This window comes from Carcharodon carcharias, chromosome 6 (assembly GCF_017639515.1).
Source record: "Carcharodon carcharias isolate sCarCar2 chromosome 6, sCarCar2.pri, whole genome shotgun sequence".
NCBI lineage: Eukaryota > Metazoa > Chordata > Chondrichthyes > Lamniformes > Lamnidae > Carcharodon > Carcharodon carcharias.
The window spans coordinates 1,757,425-1,784,785 of NC_054472.1; the positions used below are offsets into that span (position 1 = coordinate 1,757,425).

At 42.6% G+C, this 27,361-nt stretch overlaps 1 protein-coding gene across 5 annotated transcripts in view; it reads left to right on the forward strand.

The window, feature by feature from the left end:
• bbs9 (Bardet-Biedl syndrome 9) overlaps window positions 1-27,361 on the forward strand; it is a 505,659-nt gene that overhangs the window by 109,628 nt on the left and 368,670 nt on the right. For all 5 annotated transcript variants that reach the window (XR_005943329.1, XM_041190083.1, XM_041190082.1 and 2 more), the window contains one exon: window positions 92-244. Coding sequence is in view for 4 of the 5 variants with exons in the window: in XM_041190083.1 (XP_041046017.1) it covers window positions 92-244 (153 nt within the window). In the remaining variant the exon portion in view is untranslated. The remainder of the gene's footprint in view (window positions 1-91; window positions 245-27,361) is intronic.

The window sequence follows — 27,361 nt, forward strand, 5'->3', positions numbered from 1 at the left end:
TTCTGAGCGAATGTACTCTCCTCAAAGAGCAGTTTTTAAATTTTATTTTTGAAAAGCCGAGCAGAGTGTGACGTCCTCTCTGTTTTTATAGTTGCGGCTAAATGCTGAGAAGTATAAGGAGCTTCTTTCAGAAAGAGCTGTACAGTACAGAGCTATCCAACGACGACTTCTAACACATTTCAAAGACAAAACTCCCACACCTCTACGTAACCTGGATACTTTACTGGATGGAACATATCGACAGGTTAGTATCTTTAGAAAATTATTTGAAACTTATTCCACTGTGTACCACCGAGATTGCTTTTCACATGCTTAATCACTGTCCTAATGATTGTCTTGTGTTAATAAAAATGCAATTGCTGTCATTACTGTTATTGTAGATATGAGAGTAGTGGCAAATGGTTTTTCTTTTTGGCCTGGAGGAAGGTTTATAGTGGGGTTCTTCAGGAGTCATTTTAAACCTGTATAAAATGTTGATTTGCCCTCAACTGGAGTATTGCGCCCAATTCTGGGTGCCATACTTTTGGAAAGATGTGAAGGCTTTAGAAGAGGGTGATGAGAATGGATCCAAGGATGAGGAACTTCAATTACGTGGATAGATTGGAGAGGCTGGGGCTATTCTCCTTAGAGAAAGCTGATAGAGGTGTTTAAAATCATAAGGGGTCTGGACAGAGTAGATCGGAAGAAACTGTTCTCTTGGTGGAAGGATCGAGAACCAGAGAACACAGATTTTAAGGTAATTGACAAAAGAAGCAATGAAAACCTATTTTACATAGCGAGTGGTTAGGATCTGGAATGCATTACCTGAGAGTGTGGTGGAGGCAGATTCAATTGTGCCTTTCAGAACAGAATTGGGTAATTATCTGAAGGGAAAATTTGTCAGGCTGCATGGAAAAGGCAGGGCAGTGGGACTAGATGAGTCACTCTTGCAGAGACCCAACCTAGTGGTCGTCTTCTGTGCTGTTACATTCCATGATTCTATTCTATGTGATAACTAATGTGGAATGGATGGGCAGCTTCGCTGTCGTCTTGTGCCGTTGAGGCTTCTTATGCTGTGTTTGTTTAATAGGCTTGGCTCATCGCCATTGCAAAAACCTTTTGTTACTGCAGGAGCTAAGGTGAAGCTGGATATATGTAGAATCATCTCCCCTATTTGGCATTTGATGCCAGGATCCAGCTAGTTGCAATGCTTGTGACCCTGATAACAGTAAACAGTAGGAAAGCAGTCAGATTTTACAATACTCAAGCATAGTTTAATTTCTTCCACTTCATAGATTCCATGGTTCAGTGCATAACTCTTAATGACTCTAAACGCCTTTCAAATGAATAGTAGTGTCCAAAGTCCACTTATCATAAAATACATTATTTAATATATTATCAGACAGGACAACACAAACATGTCTTGATTCACAACAAATATATAGCTCTGACATACAGTGTCGATAGTTTTATTCATTCTGGTACTGTGTATTACAGTCAGTTCTGACCTTATAGTGAAGGCAAAGGGGCTGGAGAGGGCAGAGTCATTTGGAGCGGATTTTAGGGAACAATGAAAAAGTCACCTGGTTTACCTTGAAGCAAACTTTGGGCAATAGAGATACACTTGTTGCATTCATTTTTTAAAAAAAAACTAGAATGAAACCTTAGAGGCCAATCTATTGTGATTAAAATCTGTGGGGTGAGATCTAATATCCAAATCACTCTAGATGTGAGGCAGCTGTGTTTCAATGAGGGTTTTTTTTAAAAAATATACTTTATTCATAAAATATTTGAAAAACATTACAAAACATTTCACAAAAAGTGCAATCATGTTCAACTTTTACATATGGATCATGAGGTGTTTCAATACAATCAATGAATATTAGTCATTTCAATACGGTCATTACAGACAGTCAAGGCAATGATATTGGAGTTATCGATATGCATCATGTTGCACTCTGAGGTGCTTCAATACAATAATAATACATTTAGTGTTCACTATATACGTTCATTGTGAGTCCTACAGCCCGAGGGGTCTATACAATTCCCAGTCCCTCGGTGCACTATGGCAGTAAGGTCTTAGACAGTAACCTTTCCCCGTTGCACCTTTGCGGCGGCTGCCCCAAGCTTTAGTGCATCCCTAGGGCCACTGACAGAGCACTGGCCTTATGCAGTGGTGAGACCAAGCTTTTCATGCTAGGGGCCACATTTCAATTTTTTTTCTCACTCGAGGGGCCAATGAGAAAATTTCAGAAAGATAAGGTTTGGTGCAACATTAAACATGAATTTCAATAAAATGTTGAGGTATGAGGAAAAGAAACAGCTTACCCCCCCCCCCCCCCCCGCCACCGTCCCATCTCAAGTGCTTACTTACTCACACTTCACACCGACTGTGTCAAGTGGTGCGAGTGTGTTGGTGTGTGAGGGTGAGGCCAGTGCAAACCTCAAGACTGGGAAAGAGAGACGCAACTCACTCACTCACTCTCACTGTTTCTCTCTCTCTCTCTCTCTCTCTCCACACCTCCGCCCGGTCGTCGCCCTCGTACTTGCCCCCATTCCCCCAACAGACCCATTGCTGCCATTGCACCGTTTTTTTCAGGCCTCAGACTGAAGAAAGCTGCTCCTCCAATTAGCGGCTGGTTCTCTTCCACTTTTGTTCATAGGATCATGTGAGCCTATCAGCAGCAAATATACGAGACAAACAGCCTGCGATTGGAGGAGCAGAAGCTTGCAGAAGCTTCAAATTTGCTTACCAGCCTTTTAAACATGGGTTTCACAGGCCAGATAAAAAAGCTGTGGCGATGGGGTCTGCATCATGGCCTGCGGGCCCCAGGTTGGACAAGCCTGGGTTAGATGGTTCCTGAATATTATTTTTCTCCATTTGTTTGCTTGGTTGGCCTCTATGTGCAGGAGAATGTAAGAAAACCAATGATGAGGAACAAATCAATTTTTCCCATTGTAATTCCTTACTTTCCTGGTCCTGATTCCAACTGCACTTTGGCCCCAGTATTTTTGACTCCATTACCTTGCCTGATGGATTATTCTAAACATTTATCATCCTTTTTAAAATTTATTCTTTCATGGGATGTGGGCATCGCTGACAAGGCCAGCATTTGTTGCCCATCCCTAATTGCTCTTGAACTGAGTGGCTTGCTGGGCCATTTCAGAGGACAGTTAAGAGTCAACCACATTGCTGTGGATCTGGAGTCACATGTAGGCCAGACCGGGTAAGGACAGCATATTTCCTTCCCTAAAGGACACTAGCAACTCAGATGGGCTTTTACAGCAAGCAATGATAGTTCCACAGTCTTGATCACTGATCGTAGCTTTCAATTCCAGAGTTTATTAATTGGATTTAAATTCCACCAGCTGCTGTAGTGGGATTAGAACTCCATGTCCCGAGAGCATTAGCCTGTCTGTCTGGATTACTAGTCCAGTAACACTATCAATACACCACTGTCTCACCTCTTTTGAGAAGTCAAACCCTGGGATGATACCAGCATATATAAGAGTCTTGTTGGCAGTAGGGCTGGAGGCTGGCAGCTTTCCAGAATAGAAGAAGCCTGTCTTGGAGATGGAATTAATCTGGCAAGGAAATTAATCTCACGATCAAACAACATTTTCAAGTGCCACAAAACCGTATTTAGGCAAAGGCAGCACTTGGGAAAGGTAATGGAATTCGTTGTCCTTTTGTGGCTAAGAAAATAATCAAAATAGCTTTATTGGATATTTTAACTGTATAAGGGAAAGTTTTGATCCCGGCTTATAACAATCCATTTGAATTACTTGCTGTTTGACTCTACTTCAATTCTTGTTCTCTTCTAAATCATGCTTTGCTTTTTTTCTCCAATTATTCTTCGCTATTTCACGCCTTGCTGTTTGTGATATCTTTCTCTGTCTGCCTGGCTGTTGTTTGCTCACAGATGTATTTGTCTTTATCTACACCTGTCATCAGTCATTCGCCAATGCCTGACCCTGCCAGAATGATGTCTGCTGTTGCTGGGCACTGTTGGGACCTATTCACCTTCACTGAACCCCTTCTCCCACAGGTTGTACAGTTACGTACGTGAGAGTAATGACATTTATTCCAACACCTACAGTGTAACACTAGTACTAGGAAAGGCAACTCTGATGGGCAACACATCATTTGCTAAAGGTGGGGCTGGATTGCTGTGTTTGTAATAACTGACATATTATGGTTAAAGGCCACAGTTAATGACCATAGCAGATGAGACCCCATGGCAATTAATGAAAACTTGCCGATAATAGAACATTATACTGCTGGTAGTTTTTCTGAAGTCTCCAGTAGCATTTTCCTCAATATACCTGCCCTTGTTGCCAGTTTGAAGCTGCCCCATGAACCTAGCCCCAGCTCCTGTATCCAAGGTGGCCAAAACTCCCTCCTGGAAGTGAGTGCAGAAGACAACTTGCACACACTTCTAGCGATGTAGCTCGCTGTTTCGGCTGAGAACATTACTGACAACCCCAGCACAAGCATCTTGCTTGTGGAGCTGGGAGTGTGAAGTTGTATCACTGGCTGACGAGTGATATGCTGCCTATATAAGGCATAGCTCCGTGAAAACAAACCTAGATGCAGAGCTCTGGTGAGTTGTATCAAAATGTTTCAATTTTAATATTAGTTAAACACCGAATGCTGATCAATTTTAAAAGTTTGTGGGTCGTCCAACTGAGCTTCTGGAAATTCTTTCTTTCAAGTTGTTGCATATCACTGCTAATTGTGCTTCGGTTGGTGGACTACTAAAAGAGAGAAGAACTTGCATTTATAAAGCAGTTTTTCATAGCTTTAGGACAGCCCAGAGCACTTTACTTCAAAAGCACTCCTTTAGCTATAATGTAATGAAGAGAACTGTTGCAGCTAATTTGTGCACAGTCAGGTCCCACAAACAGCAATGTGACAAATGGACTAGATAATCTAGGAGCATTGGAACAGGAGTGGGCCATTCAGCCCATCAGTCTTATTGTCATTCAGTTAGATCATGCTGATCTGTACCTCAACTCCATTTACTTGCTTTTGTTCTTTTACCGTTGTTCTTCAGGTACCATGCTCTGAAAGGGCTTTGGTGACCATGGACTTCTTGGTCCATTGGTGTGCTTGTCAAGATACTGCACTGGTTTGCCGTTGCCTTCTGCATATATATGGCTGACCAGGAATCTCTCCCACACTTGCCCCTGCCATTGGCATGTGTTAGGAGGAATTATAAGTTGATATTCAACCTGTTTGGCCATGTTATGAACACACCTTCCTTGGCCATCATGTCCTGGAATGGGACTTGAAATTGGAGTTTCTGGCAGGGACGCTACCTACTGCACCACAAGACCTCTTCCATAACCATTCACCAACAAAATTTTGTTTATCTCGTCTGGAAGGTTTCAGTTGTTCCCCAGGAAACTCTGGGAGAGTGTTCCAGATTCCCACTATCCATTGTGTGAAGAAGCACTTCCTGATTGCCTTCCTCAATGGCTTACCTCATACTTTAATGTTGTGTCTATTGACCTGGATTCTCCCCGCAAGATGAAATAGTTACCCTGCAATCCACAGCAAAACAGCCCTCTGTAAATGAACAATTTTTCCAGTCCTTTGTCCTAAGTCTCTTAGCTTTCAATCTTGGTTCCTTGTCCTGGTACCCACAATCACTATAAGCACCTGTCTGTCTTGTCCAATCCTATTTAACAATTTTAGACACCTCTGTCAAATCCCTTCTTAATCCCGTCTGTTCTCACAGAACAGCCCCGGTTTTTAGAAGTCGTCTTGTATTTGTATTTCCTCACATAGGCAGCATCCTATTGAATCTGTGCTGCAGTCTTCAATGCCTCAACATCCTTCCTTTGACCTAGAGCCTTAAACTGTGCACAGTGCTCCAACTGTGGTGGTTGTGATAGAATCAGGAATCAAGGTGGTAGCTGCTGGACTTATAGAGCACTAAACCACACCTATCTCAACTTTGAAATTCAAGTTTATTTTCTGCATTAATGGGCAGAATTTTTGCTCGGCACAAGTGTAAAATAGTGCGTGATGATGTTGGGTTAGCATCCCGACATCATCATGCACTCGCATGATATTTCACTCGGCAGGTGTGCACAGGTGTTGGAGCTGCGTCCGCCATTAATTCAGAGGCCATTAAAAAGTCAGTTGACACCAATTTTTCATTGTCCGCCTAATTTCACATTCGTCGCACAGGCAAAACGGGCAGGTGGCCAGCCGACAATTTCAAAAACCTCATACACAGGCGAGATAAAAAGGGCCAGGAGCATTGCCAGTGTGAGTGGTGAGGAGCTGTGTAGATAATTTGCTGCTGGTAACTTATTGGTATGTGGCAGCTTCATCTGTGGGGGCTTCACTGTTAGCATTTCCAGGCTTCATTTCAGGACCCTGGAGACATCTAAACACCCCGGAGAATTCAGATCGTGTGGACCCTTCCAGGTATCAGACAGCCTTCTATTACCCTGGTAGTGGAGATTGTGGTCTTCTCTGGAGGCATCTCCCCTGAGGAGGAAGAGAGGGGCAGAAGGAAGAGGAGGTAGTGAGTCTGAAGATGAGCACGGTGAGGAGAACGCTGAGGGTGTGGAGCCAGACCTCAGTAACCTCCAGGGAGGCAGAGAACCAGGGACACCTTGATCCAACGCTCCTTCAGCTAGGCTGCCAAATGAGTGCTACCACCTCATGTCAGGGCTTACGCCTCCATCCAGGTCCACACAAATGGCCCTTTGACCCTATAGTCTACTCAGTGCCTGTGCAATAAAGTTTTGAGCCACCCACGTCCAGCATTACATACTGGCGTACGCTGCACCATATGAAATAAAAAAAGTGAAGCATACTCAGACTATTACAACAAAAGAAAATTTATCTCATGTTGACAGTCAAAACAAAATAACAGAACCTTCTCTGGCCTTCAGCCCCAGACCAGTTAAATTAAATAAAACATTGCACAACAGAAGTTTACCTGTGATCAGTCTCTCATATACTCATGGTGCCTTAAACTTGTGTTTGTGTGTGCAATGCTTGGTGTTCCCCCCTCGCTGGCACCGACATTGGAAGCCTGCTGTCCTGTTGGCCTTGATGACCTTGGTGGTCGTCCTCTGGCCAGTGGGGTCTGTGCTGGCCCCACCTGGGAGGGAGCGGCCAGTGCCACGGCTGGCATCTCCCCAGTCACTGCAGCCTCATCAGATGCCACGGTCACTGGCAGAGGAGCTGCTGCCATCATCCAGAGTGCCCTGAGAGGAGCTCGCAGAGATGACAAGCAGCTCATGCACCAATAAGAGGTCGCTCTTGACCTCCCTGCTCACCATTGATGGACGGGCACCTAGTTGGGACACTGGGTGCTTCATTCATCTCCCACACGGACACTGACCACCTGAGGTCAATGCCTTTGTGAGGGCTTGCAGATCTGAGCACAACCCCAGGAGTCCCTGATTTTGTCCCTGGAGCTGCCTCTGCATGAGAGTCACCACTCTGTCAATGGAGGAGGCAGTGCTCTCGGCTGTGATGGTCAACGCAGTGTTGATATTCAGTGTGGACTCCTCCATAATGGAGATCATGGCATGCATAGCATACCCTCATGGATCTCTGCCAGATCCTCCCTCACATCTCGCTGGACATCCAGCATCTGCTGACTAATAGATGACTCCAGGGGCTCATCACCTGCCTTTGACTGAGCATCGTCCTGCTCTCCAGCAGTTCTAAGATTGCTGGCATGCTGGGCACACTCTGCCTCCGCCTGCATCTCCATCGAGTGTGAAATGCCCTCACCGCAGTACCAACATGCTAGCTGATGATCTGATGCCCGCTGAGGTGCTGGTATCTGCACTGGTGCCTGGTTGAGATGCAGGTGCATCTGGAGCCTGGCAGTCCCCTGGCATCAGGGTGGGTCTTGAATGCGTAGTGGCAAACATAAGGGAGAACAACGATATGTCATTAGTTTAAGTCATCACACTGTCACTGTGCATGCCAGGCACCCTGGTGAGACCATGGAGATATGCATCATGGTGCCATCGTCTTTCATTGATCAATGGGGAATCCAGTTTTGAGGCTCCCATCAATAATGACACTGCACAAGAATGTTTGCTCTATCCGAAACTATCTCCTAAGTGCACTGCACTCTGACCTTCATCTGACACCGCAGCCTCACTGCGGCTGGTTGACCAAGGTGCGTGGCACCTCTCCAGCACCAAGGTGTCCTGCTTGTATCTGGATAGGATTGGGAGGTTAGCTGGTCCATGCCCTTCCAATATTGTTATGGGCTGTCTTCTCCTGAAAGAATAGAGGAGCATTGATTAGTCCATAGTACCTGCAGCGCCATTGCAGCCTGGCCAACTCCACCTGAGGAACACCTTGCAGGGCACATCCGAGTCGTGGCTCTCGAGCCACAAGGCACTCAGTCCAAGCAGCCAGGGTTCACCCCCTTGGCCAGTTTCGGCGTCATTGACAATTGGCACTCAGACTCTAACACCCCTGAGCTTCATGAGGGGATGGCCAGCCCTTAACACTTCAACGTACCGATCCATGTGAACACTGTCCTCACCCTTCCTAAGTGCAGCAGGTTTTTAAACCTCTTGCGGCACTGGACCTCGCTGCACCGCACAACATCATGGCTGCTGACCACTGCCACCTCCTCCCACGCTCTTTTTGTCAGGTGTGGTGTCCTCCTCCTTCCATCCTTGGGGACAAGGGTGTCCCTCCTGGCAGCCACCTCCTCCAGGAGGACCGCAAAGCACTCATCAGAAAACTGGGGTTGGTGGGGTGAAGCTGAGTGCCCAGCCAACCTGCCCTCCTGCCTGGCAATTGCAGCCGCATTGGCATCCGTAACTTTTAATCTCCTGCTGACAATACTGAAGATGTCTTCCTTGCCAGCAGCCTTCCAAGGCCTTACTGTGCTGGTTTAAACCAGCTGCCAGGTCACCGTTGGACCCAATAGTCAACAGGCCCCTGCCCGCCCCTTCCTGACCACTTGGGGAGCTGCCGTTCGCACTCGGATCTTAATTGGCCCGCCAGTGTGAAATCACGGTCAGGGGCCAATCGCCAGCGGTGGGCCATTTCCCGCCTGCCCCAGGGCCCATTGACTGTGCCCAACTGCTGAACTCAAAACTCTGGCCAATGTTTTTTGCAAAAGTTTGCAATTCTAAAAATGTACTTCTTTGTTAGGTATCTTAGTTTTTAAAAACAATTTTGCCATTGTAAAAGCAGTGCTATAGTTTTTCAGTTAGATCATGGCTGATCTGCACCTCAGCTCCATTTTTCAATCCGATGATACTTGGTGATACAGATATGGCCATGTGTGTTGCCCATCCACAGTTACTCTGGACAGGCATTGGTAAGTTTTATTCCTGAATTGGTGCAGCCTTTAGAGTAATGCTATTTCCACAATAGTATTTGGTAGGTAGGTAACAACATTTCTGGGAAACTGTAAACTATAAAATAAATTATGCAATGTTGTTATAATTCTGTTTAAATTACTTGGCTTGGCCTTCCGCAAGATGTAATTGCTTCCGGACATGCATAGTATTAACATAACTATTTTGACAGAAAGCTATAAACGTTGGGAACTTATGGATAGCTATAATGTTGATAATTATCCACTAGTACAATAACACTATTTACTTAGATCATTAGAAGGAAATGATAGTCTTATCTCCTTGTCTCAGTGATGATAGGAAAATATCAATTTGCTTTATGTTACCTGAAAGTTTGAAAGATTCTCTTGGTAGCATTATCAGTCTTCCTGTTTAATCTTGTCCAGGGTAATTATTTCTTTTATGCTGGCCTTTATACACAAGGTTTTGAATACATGTGATTGAACACGGGTAATTGTAACAGCTATATGTGACACCCCATTCTGTTATTTTTTTAAAAAGCCATTAACACTGATTTGTTATATAATCGTCTACCACAACAAAGGGGGGGAAAATCACTCTCTCAGGGGGCTACCATGAAAGTACCAGGTAATTATACTCCTTACAATAGAAGGATTTGAATGCTTGTAAATTCCACCGTCTAGATAGTTTTGAAAATACAGAGCCAACAAAATGTAACTCTAGCTTCCTTTCTGAAAGAGCCTTTGGTGCCTTTTAAGATAATAAGAATGGAAACGTGGGAGTAAGGAATGACTCTCTGGGCATTTTTATTGTTCACTGGACATTTGTCATTTTGAAATATGACCGACTGATACTGAATACAATATCATTGCTGAATACAGTATCAATAATTCTATCCTCAAAGAACTGTGAACAGGGAAGGAAATTTTAAAAATTCTTCAATATGCTAAAAGGAAGAAATGATCCCACCAACTGTCATAGTTTCATCTATATGAACACAAGGCGCAGTGGGATACTGATATGGACAATAGGTCAGCCAGGTATGCAGAATACATCACTAAGCAAGGAACAAATTGTGACCTAAGACAGACAAATTCCTAACCTTCGAAGGCCTCTTGGTTGTTACTCTGATATGTGGGATCTTGGGCTTCATAAATAGGTATTGAGTACAAAAGCAGGGAAATTATGCTGGACCTTTATAAAGCTCTTGCTAAGCCACAAGGAGTGTTGTGTCTAGTTCTGGTCACTGCACTTTAGGATCTGAGGGTCCTTGAGAGGGTGCAGAGGAAATTTACCAGAATGGTTCTAGGGATGAGGGTTTTTAATGACAAGGTTTGGTTGGAGAAACTGGTGTTGTTCTTGGAGCAAATGAGGTTGAGAGAAGATTTAACAGAGATGTGAAAGATTATAACAGGTTTAGATGTAGATAAAGTAAAGAATGAAAATTGGCTGCCTGGAGTTTTTTTTTTGAGGATAGAACACACCTGAGCAATTTTCCAGTTTATTGATTAGATGCTAGTGTTGTATCTGTGTCGGAACAGCTCATCTAAAGGCATGGCTAGTTTTGGAGCACATGACTTCAGTACTATAGCTGGGATGATGTCTGGGTCCATATCTTTGCTGTATCCAGTACACGCAGCCAATTTTTAACAATACATAGATACGTGGCTGACGATTGAATCCATGTTGATGGGGACCTCAAGAAGAAGCTGAGATGGATTGTCCACTTGGCATTTCAGATCATCTCAAACACTTTAGTTTTTTTGTACTTTCGCATGGTTACACCATCCTTGAGGATGAAGATGCCCGTGGAACTTCGTCCTCCTGTTAATTGTTTAATTGTCTACCACCATTCACAATTGGATGTGGCAGGCTATACATCTGATCTGCTCCATTGGTTTTGGGATCACTTAAGTTCTGTCTGTAGCATGCTGTTTAGTATGCATGTACTCTTTTATGTTGTAGCTTCACTAGGTTAACACCTCATTTTCAGCCACACCTAGCACTGCTCCAGGCATGCTCCCCTACACTCATTGAATCAGGGTGGGTCTCTTAGCTTGATGGTAATGGTAAAGTGAGGAATATGTCTGGCCATGAGGTTATAGATTCTGCTGCTCCTGATGACGATGATGCAGATGGATACACAGTTTAATGCTGCTAGACCTGTTCTTAATCTGTCCATTTAGCACATTGGTAGTGTCCCTCAACATGATGGCTGGTATCTTTAGTATGAAGACAGGACTTTGCCTCCACAAGGACTATGCGGTGGTGACTCCTTTCAATACTGTTAGGAATTGAAGCGTCTGTGATAGGTAGATTTGTGAGGATGAGGTCAAGTAGGTTTTTTTTTTACATCCTCCCACATGCCACGAACCCAGTCTGGCAGCTATGCCCTTGGTGTCCATATACACAAATTCTAAAAGGTGGCAGGACACATTGAAAAGGTGGTTAAAAAACACATGAGTTACTTGGGTTTATAAGTAGGGGAATAGAATATAAAACAAAGAAGTCATGCTGGAACGTTATGAATCACTGGTTACACCTCATCTGGATTATTGTGGACAATTGTGAGCACCACAATTCAGGAAAGATGCAAAGGCCTTAGAAAGGATACAGGCGAGGTTTACCAGGATGTTACCAGGGATGAGGAGAGGTTGGAAGTGTTAGGCCTGTTCCCCTTGAAACAGAGAAGGTTAAGTAATGACCTAATAAAGGTTTACTGGATGAGAGGTTTTGATAAGATAGATGGAGGAAACCTATTGCCTTTGAATGCATCAATAGCCAGAGGTTATAGATCCAAGTCAGACTGTCGCCTGCACACTGAACGTCTGATCTGAGAGACCCATTCCTGATGGGGTCACAACCATTCGCACTATGTCAGTCAAAACCATTGAATGGATTGTTACCTTCAACTTTGAACTATAACTGCTTCAGTATGAATAAAAAGATTCAACATCATTGGAAAAGGATCTAGAGGGAAGATTTTTTTTCACTGAGTAATCAGGGTCTGGAATGCTGTACCCAAAAAGGTGATGGAAGCTGATTCCAGCAATAAGTGAGTTAGATAGCTACTTGAGGATGAAGAACTTAGAGAGTTATGAACAAAAAGCAGGATGTGGGAGTAAACATGACTCGTCTTTCTTAGAACCAACACAGACGTGACAGACAGAATGGCTTCCTCCTACACCATACATTTTCTATGATTATATTCTAGGATTCAGCCAACTTGAGCCACTCTTGGAGATGGACATGGATGTCTCTTAGCCAGAGTATGTTCTGTGGCCAGGTTACACTCAGTGCTTCTTCCAAGTGGTATTTAATTGGAGGAGTACTGATTCATCAGCTGTGATAGGGGGTAATCAGCTGGTTTCCTTGTCCATATTTGACTTGATGCCATGAGACTTCATGTGGTCTGGAGTCGGTGTTGATTGTATGAGGTAACTTGGTAGTTTTCCATTTGCGGTCCATGGAATTTAGAGAATGAACACTTTTCAATTTGATGACAGTAAAGTTTCTACGAATGAGGGAAAAAATCTGAAATTACTTCAGTTATTACTGTTAACATGAGGGTCTTGTTTAAATCATTTCAGTTTGTTATTCTTTGAAGATGATAAATTACATTTGACTACTCATTGCCTTGTGCATAAATTTCTTAAACATCAATAACTTTGTAAAGCTTTACTGGGTGGTGTTGAGAAAGTTGTAGATATGGCAAAGATCCTTCTCTCAATGTTTATGTAAGGGATCAGTTAAGTGCAGCACATTAAAGAAAATTAGGCTGGTAAATTTGCAGACCCATGACCACAGCCCATTACAGGTGTTAAACCTGTCCACCCATTTTACACACACAGGGCAAAATCTTGTTGCAGTGGCAAGTGTCCCAACAATGGGATGGGAAGTGAGTGGTACTTCTGCTCAGAGGTGAGATGGTTAGCCACGCACAGTCATGCAGCGGCCAGCCAACTAGGCATGTACAGTTGAGGGGCATGGACAATTGTGTAGTAGGGGCAGTCAGGAAGTTGCCAACCCCACCATTATCTCATGGTGGTTGAAGATTTGGGTTCTATATTCAAATAGCATCTGGACAGACATCCACTGCATCCACTCCCTAAAGCCAACAGCATCATCCTGTCTGAGGTGAAGATTTTGAACTTGAATTGCTTCCATCCCCTACCCATCTGCCACTCTTGGACCCTGGAGCTGGAAGCCATCACCTTGTACCCTCCCTCTGTCACCTTTTGACCTTCCCTCCATCACCCTTGATCCTCCCTCCATTACCTTAGCCCTGCCTTCTGTGACCCTCAAACTACCCACCATCACCCTTGATCAACTGTCTGTCAACCTAGAGCTGTGCCCTCAGCACAGAGGAACTGGCCCCCCTTGGCCTGTCCACCATCAACATCAACCCTCCCTCTAATCACCCTTGATGCGCTTGGTTACCCTTGATTCCCCCAGCCTCAACAATAACTTGCTCTCAATCACCTTTGATCTCCCCCCTACCAAGCTTGTGCTATCTTTGGCAGAGATTGATCTTCCTTCTTTCATCCAGCTCCCTCCCCTCTGTTTCCCATAGCCCTTCTTAGAGCCGTCATGACCTGTCCTCCCTCTTGTGGACAGCCATTCCCTGACTTCCATGGACAACTGCCGACCTCCCTGGATCATCGCCACCCGTGCTCAAAGCAGCAGCTCAGCCTCCTCTCCCCTTCTCCAACAAAGTTGCCATCAAGAAAAGCAGCCCCTACTCACTCTAAATTCACCAGGAAGGTTACGTTGCCTACTGTATACCACCTTTAACCAGCTGTCAGGGCACATGTATCGCATTTGCTACTGATTTAATTGCAAAGGCACAATTTAATCTGGTGACCATGTGTTTTAATGAGTGTACATGACGTGCTAATGCATTAAAAATAGGTTCCTGCTGCTGGCCGCCAAGGAACCACAATCCGCCTTTAATCCACCGCCAGCTTACTCCCCAGTTTTCATTCCGCTGCTGGGAATCTGACATTTCGCCTCTCGCACATTTGAGTGACCCCACCCACCTCATTCCCTGGCCCCAGGAGTTTCACTAGATCCTGCCGATATCCTGCACCCAGCCCATCCTCTACAGCAAGTGCAATTGGAGGACAAACAGGCAAAGTGCCATTACGGCAGGTATAATCAATCACTTGGGTTCTGAGATCTAGACTTTAAAGAGCAGCAGTTGTGATTCAAAATAATTTTGTCCAAGGTCACAGTAAAAGTTATAACCATTTAGAATTTCTTTAATTCCTTTCCCATTTTAACCACAATACCTGAATTTTATTGTTCATACCATTCTGATTTACTTGCAAGTAATGTTGAGTACTTCTGCAGCATATCCCTCATCGCATTTAACATTTTTGCAGCTTTGAAGGTTTGAAATGAAACCATCTGGCAACTTTGCTCAGCGATGAGTTGTGCTTACCTCTGTCTCATGGGAATCAGCAAACGTCTGACTTTAGTAAAATAACAGATGAGAATTGGAAAATTCGGCCGTTATGTGGGTCAGTAGCTGGAAAAAATCATTTGTATCTGTTTTATTTTGCTGTGTTTTCTTTGTTTTGTTTTACTGGTCCCTTGTACAGCCATTTTGTGCTTGGTATTGTATATTTAAGTGACTGCTTCTCCCACCAGTACCCTCTGGGCTGCTGATCCAGTGGTAGAGGTCATTTTACATAAATCAAGATCTGAAATGGAATTTGTGGTGAATGATATCAAATGTATAGGATCAGAAAAATAGCCTAGGCCAAGAAAGGTGTCATTGAGAAAGTGGAGCACTTAGAAATTGCCAGTGTTAGAAGAAAACTGTGGGACATGATTGAAGCATGGAATAAGAAAGCTGCTACTTCAAGAAGTTTAAACAAATTGATGTTCAAACTGAGCACCTTGTGTTGTATATTTTCTTTGATAAAATGGACCTCAAAGTGGAGGTTTCCACTTTAATGCATAATTTTGATAATCTGAAATATCTGTTTTTATTACTTGACATTCTGACCAAGTATCCATCTTTTGTTTGTGGTGGAATGTTATGCTGCTGTCAGATGGACTGGATGTGGTTTCAGTGTGTTCTTTGGAAGTGCAGAGTTAGATTTTTGTCAGAAATACAATAGCAAATGAGGTGCAAGAGTGACTTTTGAGTGTCACCAGTTTACATTTGCAGCTCTATTGTAAACATGTACAATGGAATTTAAAATGATAGAATGTATGACTTTAAAAAGGTGACTTTTAAGGTGTTCACCCTCACTTCATCTAAGGAACACACTCAGTCTTGACTCCTCATGTGCAATGCAGATGCTTTCATCTCACTTCAAAAATGTTTGTGTGAAGGGAGTTGACTATATAAAATAAATTACAAATTTTACCTTCCATTCAGGTACTTTACCTCTCAAGCAGCTCCTTGATACTATCCCCCTCCATAACTGACACTGAACATAGACATTTCAAACTGATGTCACATTGCCTATAAGTCAACTTCATCCTACTGCAGGGCTTCACAGAATTATAGAATTGTTGCAGCACAAAAGGAGGCCATTTAGCCTGTAAAGTCCATGTGGCTATCTGCAAGAGCAATTCAGCTAGTTCCACTCCCCTGCTCTTTCCCCCTAGCCCCACAAATGTTTTCTCTTTAGGTGTTTATCCAATTCCCTTTTGAAAGCCATGATTGAACCTGCCTCCACTGCACTGTCAGCCAGTGCATTCCAGATCCTAACCACTTGTGGTGTTTTAAAAAAAAAAAGTTTTCCCTAGTGATGCTGTTGATTACATAGAAACTACGAGCATGAGTAGGCCATTCTGCCCTTCGAGCCTGCTCCGCCATTCATTATGATCATGGCTGATCATCCAACTCAATAGCCTGCTTCCTCTTTCTCCCCATACCCTTTGATCCCTTTTGCCCCAAGAGCTATATCGAACTCATTCTTGAAAACATACAATGTTTTGGCCTCAACTACTTTCTGTGGTAGTGAATTCCACGGCTCACCATTCTCTGGGTGAAGAAATTTCCCCTCATCTCAGTCCCAAATGATCTACCCCGTATCCTCAGACTGTGCCCCTGGTTCTGGACTTCCCCATCATTGGGTACATCCTTCCTGCATCTACCCTGTCTAGCCCTGTTAGAATTTTATACGTTTCTATGAGATCCCCCTCATTCTTCTGAACTCCAGTGAATATAATCCTAACCGACTCGATCTCTCCTCATATGTCAGTCCCGCCATCCCAGAAATCAGTCTGGTAAACCTTCGCGGGCATCCCTCTAAAGCAATAACATCCTTCCTCAGAAGACCAAAACTGCACACAATATTCCAGGTGTGGTCTCACCAAGGCCCTGCAGCAAGACATCCCTGTTCCTGTACTTGAATCCTCTCGCTATGAAGGCCAACATACCATTTGCCTTCTTTACCACCTGCTGCACCTGCATGCTTACCGTCAGCAACTGGTGTATGAGGACACCCAGGTCTTGTGGCGCATTTCCCCCCCCCCTCAATTTATAGCCATTCAGATAATAATCTGCCTTCCTGTTTTTGCTACCAAAGTGGATAACCTCATATTTATCCACATTATACTGCATCTGCCATGCATTTGCCCACTCACTCGGCTTGTTCAAATTACACTGAAGCATCTCTGCATCCTCCCACCCAGCTTTGTGTCATCTGCAAATTTGGAGATATTACATTTAGTTCCCTCACCTAAATCGCTAGTATATATTGTGAATAGCTGGGGTCCCAGCATCAATCCCTACGGTACCCCATTAGTCACTGCCTGCCATTCAGAAAAAGACCCGTTTATTGCTACTCCTTATTTCCTGTCTGCCAACCAGTTTTCTATCCATCTCTATACACTGCCCCCAATCTCATGTGCTTTAATTTTACACACTGATCTCTTATGTGGATTCTTTTGCCAATCACCTTAAATCAGTGCCTTCTAGTTCTTGATCCTTGCACCAAAGGGAACAGTTTCTCCCTATCTAATCTGTCCGTACCCTGATGATTTTGAACACTTCTATCAAATCTCCTCTGAATCTTCTGTTCTCTAAAGAGAACAGTCCCAGTTTCTCCAGTCTATCCATGGGACTGAAATTACTCATCCCTGGGCCCATTCTTGTAAATCGTTTCTGTACCCCCTCTAACACCTTCACAGCCTTCCTAAAGTGTGATGCCCAGAATTGGACATGCTACTCCAGTTGAGGCCGAACCAGTCTTTTATCGAGGTTCTTTATAACTTGCTTGCTTTTGCATGCCCTATTTATAAAGCCTAGGATCACATATGTCTTTTTAACCCCTTTTTCAAACAGCCCTGCCACCTTCAATGATTTGTGCACTTATAACCCCTTCTATTTTTGTTCCTGCACCTCTTTTAGAAATGCATGCTTTAGTTTATATTGCCTCTCCTTGGTCTTCCTACCAGAATGAATCACTTCATACTTCTGTACATTAAAGTTCATCTGCCTGGTCTCCTCATTCCACCACTTGTCTTGATAGTCTATCGCTATCCTCCTCGCAGTTCAGTACTTACAAGTTTTTTGTCATCTGCAAATTTTGAACTTGTGCCCTGTAAACCCAAGTTTTAATATATATTAAGAAAAGAGTGATCCTAGCACCAACGCCTGGGAAACCCCACTGTATACCTTCCTGCAGTCCAAAAAACAACCATTCATCCCCACTGTTTGTTTCCTGTCACTCAGCCAAGAACTTCAACTTTTGGACATGTTATCCTATTTAAAACCTTGCATTTTATCCTCTCAATGGCCTTGCCTCTCCCTATCTGTTTACGTTCCCTCCCACCCCTGACAAACTCTCCATTCTTCTAACTCTGACCTCGTGTATTCCCCCTCCCCTTTTGCCTCCATTGTCAGCTGTGCATTCACCTGTCTCGGCCTCATGCACTGGAATCTCTGCGGACCCCTCTCCTCCTTTGATACCCTCCTTAAAATCCACCTCTTTGATTAAGCTTTCGGTCATCCCATTTAATATATCTTCATTTGTCATGTCATGCAGTTTTTTGATCACACCTTGTGATATTAAAGGTACTTTCTAGATGCAGTTTTTGCTGTTAGCCTTTCTTTTTGTTAATTAGCAATAGTTTTTTGATCAGCCTGAAATGCGCTTTGTTGTGATTTTACAGCCTTCCGGACTGAATATTGAATTCAACAACTTTAGGTCGTGAGCTCCCTCCCCCATCCCCACCCCCTTTCTGTTTCCCCCTTTCTTTTTTTTTCCAATAAATTATAAAGATTTTCCTTTTCCCACCTACTTCCATTATAAAAAAAACCCCACTAGAGCTATACCTTGAGTGCCCTACCATCCATTCTTAATTAGCACATTCGTTTAGATAATATCACCAACTTTAACTTTAACACCTATGTGTTCTATTGTACTATTGTCGTTGACATCTTTTGATGATCTGCTTGTATCACTGCTTGTTTGTCCCTACAACCACACCCCCCCCCCTCCACCTCTCTGTCTCTCTATCTCTCCGCCCCCCACACACACACCTTAAACCAGCTTATATTTCAGCTCTTTCCTGGACTCGAACTCAAGTTCTGTCGAAGGGTCATGAGGACTCGAAACGTCAACTCTTTTCTTCTCCGCCGATGCTGCCAGACCTGCTGAGTTTTTCCAGGTAATTCTGTTTTTGTTTTGGATTTCCAGCATCCGCAGTTTTTTTGTTTTTAACTTTAGAAGGAAAGCCTATTTGAAACCTGGAAGATGAAGATAGCAGATTAGTGGTTGGAGATCCAGTTTCTTGTCATAAGGTCCAGAGTCAGAGACATATTACTGTTTTTACTAAGAACCACTTTAATAAATATTTTGCTGTTTGTGGTACTGAAATCAAAGTCAGACTGATGCTGGCATTTAAATGTGTTCAAGGTTTCTGTACTCGCCCTTCATCACTTGTCGAGTTATGGTGCTGGAAGCTCCTGTGAAGTACTCTGGGGGAAGGGACAGTTAAGGAGCCAAATATAGTGAGGGCCTGTGGGTAACTGGAAGACTTCAAATCTGTTGATCTCAGGAAAAAAATGGGTTGAAAGTAATGGTGTGTGTCATCTTGAAAATATGAGGACAGAGTTGTTTGCAGCAGAGAAGAAAAACTTCTCACTGAATATTTTAAAATAATAAAGACTAACAAATTGCATACTTTTCAGTTACTGGGAATGGTAGAAGATTAAAAATGCAAAGTCAAAACTCTGATGCAGGAGACTTAAAGAAGAAATTGGTTGTTAATGGTACTATATGACACAAACCGAGTGCCACAAAGTGCTTCACAGCTAATGAAGTACTTTACAAGTGCAATCATAGGTGTAGTGTTGAGAAATGCAGCAGCCAGTTTTTTTTATTCATTCATGGGATGTGGGCTTCGCTGGCTGGGCCAGTATTTATTGCCCATCCCTACTTGCCCTTGAGAAGGTGGTGGTGAGCTGCCACCTTGAACCACTGCAGTCCCTGTGGTGTAGGCACACCCACAGTGCTGTTAGGAAGGGATTTTGACCCAGTGACAGTGAAGGAACGGTGATATATTGCCAAGTCAGGATGGTGAGTGACTTGGAGGGGAACTTCCAAGTGGTGGTGTTCCCATCTATCTGCTGCCTTTGCCCTTCTAGATGGTAGTGGTTGTGGGTTTGGAAGGTGCTGTCGAAGGAGCCTTGGTGAATTTCTGCTGTGCATCTTGTGGATGGTATACACTACTACTGTGCATTGGTGATGGAGGGAGTGAATGTTTGTAGATGTGGTGCCAATCAAGCAGACTGCTTTGTCCTGGATGGTGTCAAGCTTCTTGAGCGTTGTGGTAGCTGCACTCATCCAGGCAAGTGGGGAGTATTCCATCACGTTTCTGACTTGTGCCTTGTAGATGGTGGAGAGGCTTTGGGGAGTCAGGTGAGTGACTCATTGCATGATTCCTAGCCTCTGGCCTGCTCTTGTAGCCATACTATTTATATGGCTAGTCCAGTTCAGTTTCTGGTCAATGGTAACCCCCAGGATATTGTTAGTGGGGAATTCAGCAATGGTAATGCCATTGAATGTCAAGTTAGATTCTCTCTTGTTGACTATGGTCATTGCCTGACACTGTGGCATAAATGTTACTTGCCACTTGTCAGCCCAAGCCTGGATATTGTCCAGGTCTTGCTGCATTTGGACATGGACTGCTTCAGTATCTGAGGAGTTGCGAATGATGCTGAACATTGTGCAATCATCAGCGAACATCCCCATTTCTGACCTTATGATGCAAGGAAAGTTATTGATGAAGCAGCTGAAGATGGTTGGGCCAAGGGCACTACCCTGAGGAACTCCTGCAGTGATGTCCTGGAGCTGAGATGATTGACCTCCAACAATCACAACCATCTTCCTTTGTGCTAGGTATGACTCCAACCAGCGGTCAATTTGCGCACAAGGTCCCACAAACAGCAATTAAATAAATGCCTAAATTTGGGATAAATGACCAGATAACCTGTTCTAGTGATGCTGGCTGGGGATAAATGTTAGCCAGGGCAATTCCCAAAATCTTCTTTGAAAAGTGTTCTCTAGTCTTTTATGTTCACGACAAGCAGATAGGGCCTGGGTTTAAAGTCTTAAAGAATGAGGCCACTTCTGACGTTCGCTCAGTACTGCATTGAAGTATCAGCTTAAATTTTGTGTTCAATTTTCTGGAATGGGATTTGAATCCCATTGGAGATAAAACAATGAATGGAAATACATTTAAAAATAATAGAAATATGTGGGAAAAGAAAAATATATATAAAAAGAAAAATATATATATATTTTCCAATAATTTGTATATTTTTTATGTTTTTTCTTTTCCCACCTATTTCTATTATTTTTAAATGTATTTCCATCCATTGTTTCATCTCCACTTTTTAGCTCATTTCAATCCCTTCCCCCTACCCCACCCCTACTAGGGCTATCTGTCTCTTGCTCGTCCTGCTTTCTACCCTTAATGTCACCATTAGCACATTCCATAGCTAATATCACCACCATCAACACCCCTTTGTCCTTTAGTCTGACATCTTTGGCAATCTTTTCTTTGCCTCCACCTATCACCGGGCCTCTACCTGTCCCACCCCCCCTCAACCAACTTATATTTCATCTCATTTCTATTTTTCCTTAGCTCTGTTGAAGAGTCATACGGACTCGAAACGTTAACTGGGTTCCTCTCTGCAGACGCTGTCAGACCTGCTGAGTTTTTCCAGCTATTTTTGTTTTTGTTTCTGGAAAAGGCTCACTTGAAGTGAAGCAATGGAGAAAATCCTACCTTTACCAGAGTGCTTTGACCATGTGGAAGGCCCAGATCAAACTGAGAAGCGGCAGAACTGCTGTTGTTGGTTAACCAGGTACAGAACAACTTCGGGGCTAGCAGAGAAGACTAACAAGGAACAGGTCAGTCCCCTCCTCCACATCATAGGCAGTAGTGCAGACGATGCAATGGTCGACAGGGTATAAACAAAGAAAGGGCGACATATGAAGAGGTTAGGTGATAAAGCGATCTCATGGAGAAAAATAGCTGACATGGGTGCAGTTTGTAGGACACAAGTAGCAGTGCCTAATCCCAAACAGGGAGTGAGTGAAGAGGGCATGGCAGCTGCCATTATTCTATAATCTCGCTGTGGCAGGAAAAGGCTGCATTGGCACAGAGTGCCCTGCCAAAAATGTGGAGTGCCATTCCTATAAGAGGAGAGGACATTTTAAATCAAATGTTGCAGCAAGAAGCTTCTAACAAAAATTAAAAGCAAAACAATTTGAATCATTTAGCAAACAAGAGGTTGAAGACAAGAAAACAATGAAGTGCCGTTTTTGGAAGAAATTACAGGATCTAATGGGAACTATTGGAGTGCAGACATTATGGTCAATGGACATAAAGCAAACTTCAAATTAAACACAGGAGCAGGAGTTTGCTCTTTTAGACATAGAACAGTGGCTAAAGCAAGACTCCCTCCAGCCATCAACCATACATTCCAGGAGGCATTCAACTGAAAGTCAAGGGACAGTTGACTGCTAAACTTCAATACAAAAGAAGAGAAATCATAATAACTTTGTATGTTATTCAAAAGGAAGAGTGTTCGCTGTTCAGTCAAAAAGCTGGCACTGATCTATAACTTATCTATAAAGTAGATGAATTAGGAAGACAAGAAAAACTGACAGAATTCAAGACAGAATTTCTAGAATTATTCAGTGACCTTGAGAAGACTGAATAAGTGCCCTGAAGCAGGTGCACCAGAACCTAATAGAATCATGTGAAAACCTTGAGAAAACCAGACAAAAGGTTTCCCAAGAACATCAGCCGAAGGAACCACAAGTTCATTACGTGGAACTTGCAACAAGCAAAAAATTGATGGACGAACTTGGGCAAGAAAAACAACAAACAACAGCACATGCATTGTCACGCGTTCCTGTTGAAAAGCCTGAACAGGAGGCCATAAATTTTATTGAAGATGTAAAGTCATATGTTTCATTAGCCACAAAATATCTACTAACAACAACACAGACTAAAATGAAATTCGAAAGGCACAAAAAAGAAATGAAGAATGTGCTAAAATCTGAGAGTACTGCAAAAATGGATGGCTTAAAGTATGTTCCAAACAATCTCATCCTGAAACAATACTTCGAGCAGTGAAGACATCTGTGTTGTGGATGACTTGCTGATTTACGATGGGCTGATCATACCAAGAGTCCTCAGCCTAATGTGCAATCCATCGCCAGGAGAAAAGAGAACCACTGATGGTATCCTCATTTCCACCCAGACTGTGGGAATGTCTCAGAAAGGATCTTTTCAAGCTCAAGGGAAAGATGTTCCCAATAGTTGTTGACTATTACTCAAAATGAATTGAGGTTAAACAGCTTCATGGTTTGACCTTGGCAGCAGTCATTAAATTATTACAAGAAATTTTTGCTACGCATGGCATTCCAGATCTAATTATTTCAGATCATGACCTGCAGCTTGCAAATGAATGTCTTAAGAAGTTCACAGAGGACTATGGATTTGTCCACACAACTAGTTCACCCAGGTATCCATGAGCTAATGAAGAGGCCAAAAGAGGAGTAAGAACAATAGAAGCTTGGTTGAAGAAAAATTATGATATCAACTTAGCACTGTTGAGTTATTGTTCCACGCCACTTAGAATGGTTTAGCTCCATCAGAGCTTCTGATGGGAAGATGACTGCAGACTCAACTTCTTGTTCTTCCATTCTTGCTTATGCCAAGTCTCAAAACAACAGACGAAGAAATAGTAAGGGAGGAGGAGATGAGTATTGTGCAAATCAAACCAGAAGCTATAATCAATGCCATAGAGTGCATAATTTACCAGAACTCCAACCAGGGAATCAGTCTGGATTTGTGACCGGAATCACAAAGGTCAAGTATTGGAAAAAAAGTACAAAATCTGTGATCTTATCTTATAGGGACTGAAAATGGAATAGAGAGAAGAAACAGAAGCTTACTTACATCTACAAGAAGACGGCCATCAATGGAATGGATTAACTACACATATGATCAGGAAGGCAGCCTGAACCAAGAACCAGTAGTCTCAGATGATTCACATACTACTCCACAGAGTTCAAGAGAGAACATGGAGAACTTGAACCCTGTACAATCTCCGGGAAAGCCGAGAACAAGGTTGGAGAGATTGGCGGAACCACCGTAGACCTCATGTCTGTGAACTAGAGATGCAGACAGACTTTGGGAAGATGTAAGATCATGTAAATAATGTGCTTAATGGAGTCTGAGACTTTGGGGGAGATGTAGTATAAAGGGTTAACATTAAATATGCAAATAGTCTACATCAGCAGTGATGTAAGATCACATGACAACAGTATGCTGAGAGAGATTTCTATGTAGAGCCTGATGCTAAGCTTTGTACTGTACACAGTATAATATTCAATAAAAGGTAAAGTTTACCAACAACCTTGCCTTCAGCAATATCTGTAAACCCTAACCAAGGACAACTTCATCTAAGCCCCACAGCGATGATAACAGATGGTGACAGCAGAACACATGATGGAAAAAGCACCAATGATGATAACAGAAAAATGTTGAGTCTAGAAGGCTGTAAAGTCCCAAATCAGAAGGTGAAGTGCTCTTTCTTAAGCTTGTGTTGAGCTTTACTGGAACATCACAGGCTAGGGACAGAAATGTGAGCAGTGTGGTGAATTAAAATGGCAAGCAACTGGAAGCTCAGGGTCATACTTTTGGAGTGAGCAGAAGCGTTTCATAAAGTAGTCACCCAATTTGATCTCTCCAAAGTAGAGGAGACCGCATCGTGAGTAGTGAATAGAGTATACTAAATTGAAAGAAGTTCAAGTAAATAGCTGTTTCACCTGGAATTTTAATTCTGTAAGTACAATGTAAGTCTCAGGGGATGCTGTTGAAATAGCCCCTCTATGCTAATTGTGTTTGTAACCATGCATGCCTGATTGTGTGCGTACATATGTTTGAGTTTTCAGCTTTAGTTTGAATCCAGCCTCAGTTTGACCACAGCACCTAGAAAACAGCAATGTTGATGAATAAGTATTTGCCAATTCCTGAGGGAGGAGGATATTGGATTTGAAAGTGTTAAACTTGTGTAGTGATGCATTATCATGGGTAGCTATGGTCGCTTGGAGCTTGCTTGATTGTCACTTGGAGCAACAGAGGAATTTCTTAATTTATTCTCAAATTGGCCAGAGGCTTTTTTGCCTTCCAGCACTGAGCATTATTGGTAGCTAGGAGTGGCTTTGCATGGGTTGAACTGCCTAGGAATAGAAGTATATTGATGAACATTTTATAGATTCATAAATAATTCCCAGAAAACACAAGTTTTATAACATCTGGTAGGGTCCCAAACACCCCCGAAGTGTTGACAGCTTTGAACGTGCTGCAATTCTAAAGTTTTTGCATTGCGTCTTTTTTTATCCAGATTCCATTATGACACTGCAATTATTATAGAACAAAGCAATAGGGAAAAGGCATTGTCTGTCATCATTGGAGCAATTTGGTAGTAAATTGACCTGAACCAAAACAGTGGTGCACATGTCAACTTTTAGATGCTGTCTCTTTATTTTCAGTGCTTCAAGTGCTTTAAGAGCGCAAGATCTTAAGCGCACATATTAAAGGAGCTGATGGCAGTTTCTCTTTATTTGGTCATGAGAACAGTGAACTGAGTGAAGGATTGTGGGAGTCTTAACATTTTAAAACTATGGTAACCTGAATGTATAACAAGGCACGATTCGAATAAACTGGACAAGCACCAGTCTGCGTTCACTATCTATAAAAAAAATGCATGAATAATTAACTATTGTCAGGCCAGAAGTATTTGAAGTGCCTCTGTGGCAATGTTGCATCTAATTTTTTTCAAGTTGTGTGGGCAATTTCAAGTGCATGGCCCCTTTAAATTATTTTTCTTGGCTCCAAAGACATGGTAATTTGAATGGGCTGACTTGGGTGTGGCCTGTGCTGGGGACTTTGGGGTTGTTGCGCAGCCACATAGCTTAAAGGAAACATAGCTCTTTGGTACACTCTGAGATCTGGGGGGTTGCTATAGCATCACCATTGGCCAGAGGGTGTAATTGCAGCATGACGAGTTTACATAGGAGTTCTGCTAAGTGTTTTTGGATAAGATCTTTCCTGTTTACTTTCAGTGTTTTAAAACTTAACTTTGATTTTGTTATTCCTGGCACTCCATCACAATATCCTGGCATATGTCCCAGGTCTAGCCCCATAATCTGATACCATACATTTCATCATCTTACCCAGTCCCTGCAGCCCACAGGCCTTTTGGATTGATCACTAACACAGATACTTTTTGGACATCCCTACAACAGCTGCTTGTGATTCCACTAATAACTCAGTGCTATTTCACACAGATTTTTAAAAATCATTTAAATGTTGAACATGAGTGGAAATTAGTTTCAACATTGATATCTTCTCTCGACAGTTCTTCACTTAATCTGCTTATTTTTTGAAATCTCTGTAAATACAGTGATATCCCGGCAAACAAACATAGGAAATCCTGCTTTATAAGGATATATGTGTGTGTGGTCACGAGCGCACAGAGTTGTGTTTTATTCCACCCTGCTCTCTCAGAAGCATGCTGTAAACAAAATGGGAGGAAAGCAGGATGTTGGAAGTGTTAAATCATGTGGAAAGTCTCTTTCAGGCCTCTTATAATGGTATGTCATTTGTACACCTCTGAGAACAGTGGCCAAAGAAATTGCCCTAACAGGCATGTTGTCTCAAAGTGGAGCATTTTCACATTTTAATTTGGAGAATTTCTGAAGAATTATTTCAAAAAATGGCATCTCAAAACTGCATTTGTATTCCTTCATTGTATTAGCAAAATGATTGCACAATTATGATTAGTGAAATTAAATAAACTTTGAATGCTTTCATATTTACATTTTTGCATGCAAAGTAAAGATTACAATACATAATGTTACTATTAGTCATGTAAAGAATTGCAAATTTCCCACAATCTACAAATATAGTTTTTTGTGCTCTTTAAATATATTTCAGTAGCATCAAGGTAGATGCTAGGCAATCAATAGATGTGATTCCATTATACTATAAGGGTTTCATAGAATGTTCTGCACAAATGAGTTTTCCATGATTAGAGACATCATTTCTGGATTCAAAGTTAGCTGGCGCTACACCTGAGTCTGTAACTCAGGGATATTAGATGAATTCACCCCCAAACTGGTTAAACCTGCAAGTCCTCCAGAAGCAATGGTATTTTTCTAAATTATTGTGTTTTCAAGTGTTTGTTTGGTTTCTCAATAAACTGAGAAATGATCCTCACAACAGTTTTGCTTTAAAGTGCTTTGACAAGAAGGGGTAAGGTCAGGTTCCAATTCCCTTCTAAATAAGTCAATCTTAATGCTCTCCATGATAGTTAATGACAGTGTTAATGCATTTAATACAACTAGCTTAGAAATCTGGCAGTTTTGAACTGAATGGAGAATAAATTGAAATCTAAGGTCTTTCTCCTCAATTTGTCTAAGATGACAGTTTTTTTTGAAGGTTCAATATAAATTAATTACATTTTAGGTGTAATCCACTTAATGTGTGGAGTAGT